Source organism: Cryptomeria japonica, chromosome 8 (genome assembly GCF_030272615.1).
Source record: "Cryptomeria japonica chromosome 8, Sugi_1.0, whole genome shotgun sequence".
Classification (NCBI taxonomy): Eukaryota; Viridiplantae; Streptophyta; class Pinopsida; order Cupressales; family Cupressaceae; genus Cryptomeria; species Cryptomeria japonica.
The window spans coordinates 48,683,256-48,686,709 of NC_081412.1; the positions used below are offsets into that span (position 1 = coordinate 48,683,256).

Genomic DNA, 3,454 nt, shown 5'->3' on the forward strand with positions numbered 1-3,454 from the left:
TTTAACTGCTATTCCGATATTAATGTTTTGGGTTCCGGTATTGAATTTTTAATTGCTAATGGTTTTGGTAATCTGTGACAGGTGATTCACGCCCTCTTTCCAGTTGTCTTCCAGTTATTTGAACTATCTAAGAAATTCTACCCCCAGTTGGCCTCATTGGTATGAAACTAATAAAGATAACTCTGATTATGTGTCCTTGGATGTATATGGTTTGGACTCCCTAAGTCTTCGTTGTAGTAAGAATGGTAAATCCTGGGTGGGAGAATCATCAAAGTCTTCAAAGTATAAAAAGGTGAAAGAAAAGAAGAAAAAAGGCCCTAATTTGTCTCATTATATTATCAAGGATAAAAGGGTGTTTGGTTCCCCCCATGTTAAGAAGACTTTGGAGAATTCAAGTGTGAATTTGAGAAAGAAAGTAGATGAGTAGGAAGGGGACAAGGCCAACATTCCTAATTTTAGTGGAGACCCATAGGGGATGGGAATTCCACATTGATATCTTTGTTGAAACTAAGAAAGATACCCCTTAGGATTGGATAAGGGGTCCTCTACCATTGGAACATGTTGGTGGTGGCCAAGGATGTGGCTGAAGGGAAAAACAATCTATTTAAATGGATGGTGTTTGAAATCAAATTGCTTAAGAAAATGGTTAATACCCTTAATGAAAAAATGGAATTTGGGTAGAATAGTTTGAATAGGACCCCTTTTGTAGACAATTCAGATAAACTGCTTGCTCTTATCTAGAATGTGGCCAAGGATGTGAAAACTATGAAGTTGGATCATGAGGAAAAGATCAAGTCTCTTGAAGAGATCATTGATAAGAATCATGATAAGCATAGGGCTGTTGTGGCTGTGAGTAGAACTATTATGTAGAATAGTTCTGAAGGTTTCAAACAATTAAATTTTAAGTTGTGGACCCTTAAAGGTTTGTCAAAGGGTAATTTTGGTTCCCATTCTACTTTTGTTGAGGATGATGGAAAGAATGCTACTGCAAATCAACATGGCATGAGTACATGATCTGCTCTTGCCCTCTTCACTAAAACATGCAACCATGATAAAGGTAAGAATGATCAAGCCCAAAATTTCCATGATGTTTAGAACATCAATGAAGGTGTGATTCACAAGAATGTTGAGGCTTTAAAAATGTTAAATAATCTTTAGTAGGCTTTTGGGTCTGTTGATCCTTTTTTCTCTCTTTTGTTTTGTTGTTGGTTGCTATTAGTTTGCATCTTTCTCTCCTAATGCTAGTTGTCCTTTTTGGTAAAGGGTTTCGGGATCCCTTCAAAACCCGTTATACTCTAATATAAAACAACAAATAAAAGCGCAAAATACTAAAAATTGCTAGGTAAGATTATAAGATAAAGATCAATGGCTGTAAGTTGGATTGAACAACAAACAATAGTGACTCTTACATGTATGTCTTCATTTCTATGCATTTATTACTATGAAATTCGGATAATTTTACATGATATCTTCCCTATATTTATAAACAATATATGTAACAAGCTAAAAATAAGTAAAATTCTATTTCTGTCAAATAATCGCAATCAATCATATCTTATTAACCATGACTGCAATATTTATTTTTTCCATAAAGAAGTAAGCCCCATACTTATATTGATATATTAAAAAGTACAATTACAATGTCATGACAGATCCCAAATTTCGGAGACTAAAACTCCTGAAAAGCCATGTCCAAAAGGTAAGCAGCTTCAATATGTAACCATGACTGCAATATTACTCTGGACACCACATAAGCATACATTGATATGAGTTGATATAGTTTAAAAATATCTTAAATAATAATAATAATAATCTATAAGATACTAAATAATTTATATTTAAGCGAGAGAGGCAACATATTCTAGATTAATATGATTCACTGCTCTGAAGAGTCCATCATTTCTGTTCTTGAAAACCCATTGTCCAGTGACAAGAAGATCTTCCTCAGTGTAAGAAAACGGGACGGATACTTTGGCCTCGCTGGCCATCAGATTAACAATGACTTTTTGGTCGGGCTTGGCGGTGACACTGTAAGTTCCACCGAAAGTGATTTCTTCTTCCTCTGTTTCCCCCCAGTTCATCGTGCGGCTCTCTTCGGCAGAGACCTGCAATCCAAAGCCCAAAGTCTCGGCAGCCGCAAGGGTGAATGAGCCGCTCACGCCCGTGGTACACGACACGGAATTGCTCCACGTCCTTGAATTCTTCACAGTGCGAGAAAAAATCATCTTATACGAGTCGGTAGACGAGGAGGTGTTGGTGTGCGACAAGGTCTGGAGAACCACTGGCTCGGAGTCGGAGATTTCAACGTTGTCCAAGTCGTACTGGATCGAGTGTACCCTGCGCCAAACCACGGGTTCCTCCACCGTAAGACGCGCAGATTGGTCGATTGTAGACACCCACGGGCATAAGTAGTGCCGGCCAGACCAACTGCTGTACCACCGTGAGCAGAACAAATTGTTGCCAAGGGACAGCAGAGCCACGGTATGTTCATCAACCAGAACGGGTTTGAAGTGGTGGTCAGTCTCGCCCGTTTTACCGTCAGGATCGATCGCAACATAGGTGTCAGACATTCGCTTCCAGTATCTATCGTAAGTCAAGTGCCGAATTTGTATGCCATCGGACGAGACCTCCACTTCGTTGGGCACGTTCGGGTCGGCGACTTTGCCAGCATTGAACTGAAGCCAGTACGTTGTCGCAAACGGTCCCACTGTTGCGCACCCCAGATAAGAACCATTATCTCCTTTGAAGGCCACATATTGAGGAAGAATATCAAGGGACTCGGCGTACAAGAGCCCCTCCGCCTGGGAGTGGGCAAATAAGTAGCTCTCCAGGTTATTGCTTACAGCCAAAGGCTCGTTTTGTTGCACCAAATGCAGCCGCACAGCATTCTCTTTGTGAAATAAAAGGCGGAAGAGAGTACTCGACGAACTTGAGCTTCCATCGGCAACGATGAGCGCGCTCTCAGCGTCTTCTTTCATCCAGAATTTCTGGTTGAAGCAGCACTTTATATGCACATGCCTCTCACCATTCTCGTTATCACCATTTTCCTCTACCAGCTCATGTTTTACCAAAGGACTGGTGAGATCATCGTAACAGAATCTTAGAAACCCGCCTTTGTACCACCCTAAATATTTGTTGTTGGCTCCTCTGAATGCCACGTTCCGGCCTACAAGTGGAGAAATTTTTGCGGCACTCATGGGCTGAGCAGGCGTAGCCATTCTGAAATGCAAATAGCAGTGAATTCAAACTATGCTCAAGGCGCTTATGCTATACATGTTGGCTTTCGTGCCTGTCATCGTTTATGTTTATATAGACCTTAAGATCCCACATGTTGGCTATCGTGTCTGGATATCATGGATTAGCTCACACGATAAGTAATCTCATGAGGAGAAGACTCCCTTTTTACTATTGAATGAAGTTATCTGAGTCACTTTGCTTGACTGAACGATGAGTG

General features: G+C 40.7%; 1 protein-coding gene across 1 annotated transcript; it reads right to left on the reverse strand.

The window, feature by feature from the left end:
• Positions 1–1,838: 1,838 nt before the first annotated feature.
• Positions 1,839–3,218, reverse strand: LOC131037638 (uncharacterized). Its single transcript, XM_057969827.2, has one exon. The coding sequence runs from the start codon at positions 3,216–3,218 to the stop codon at positions 1,839–1,841; it is 1,380 nt and encodes a 459-aa protein (XP_057825810.2).
• Positions 3,219–3,454: the final 236 nt, after the last annotated feature.

Coding starts and splice junctions, on each gene's coding strand:
- LOC131037638 (XM_057969827.2), bottom strand. CDS start 3,218: ATGGCTACGCCTGCTCAGCCCATGAGTGCCGCAAAAATTTCTCCACTT.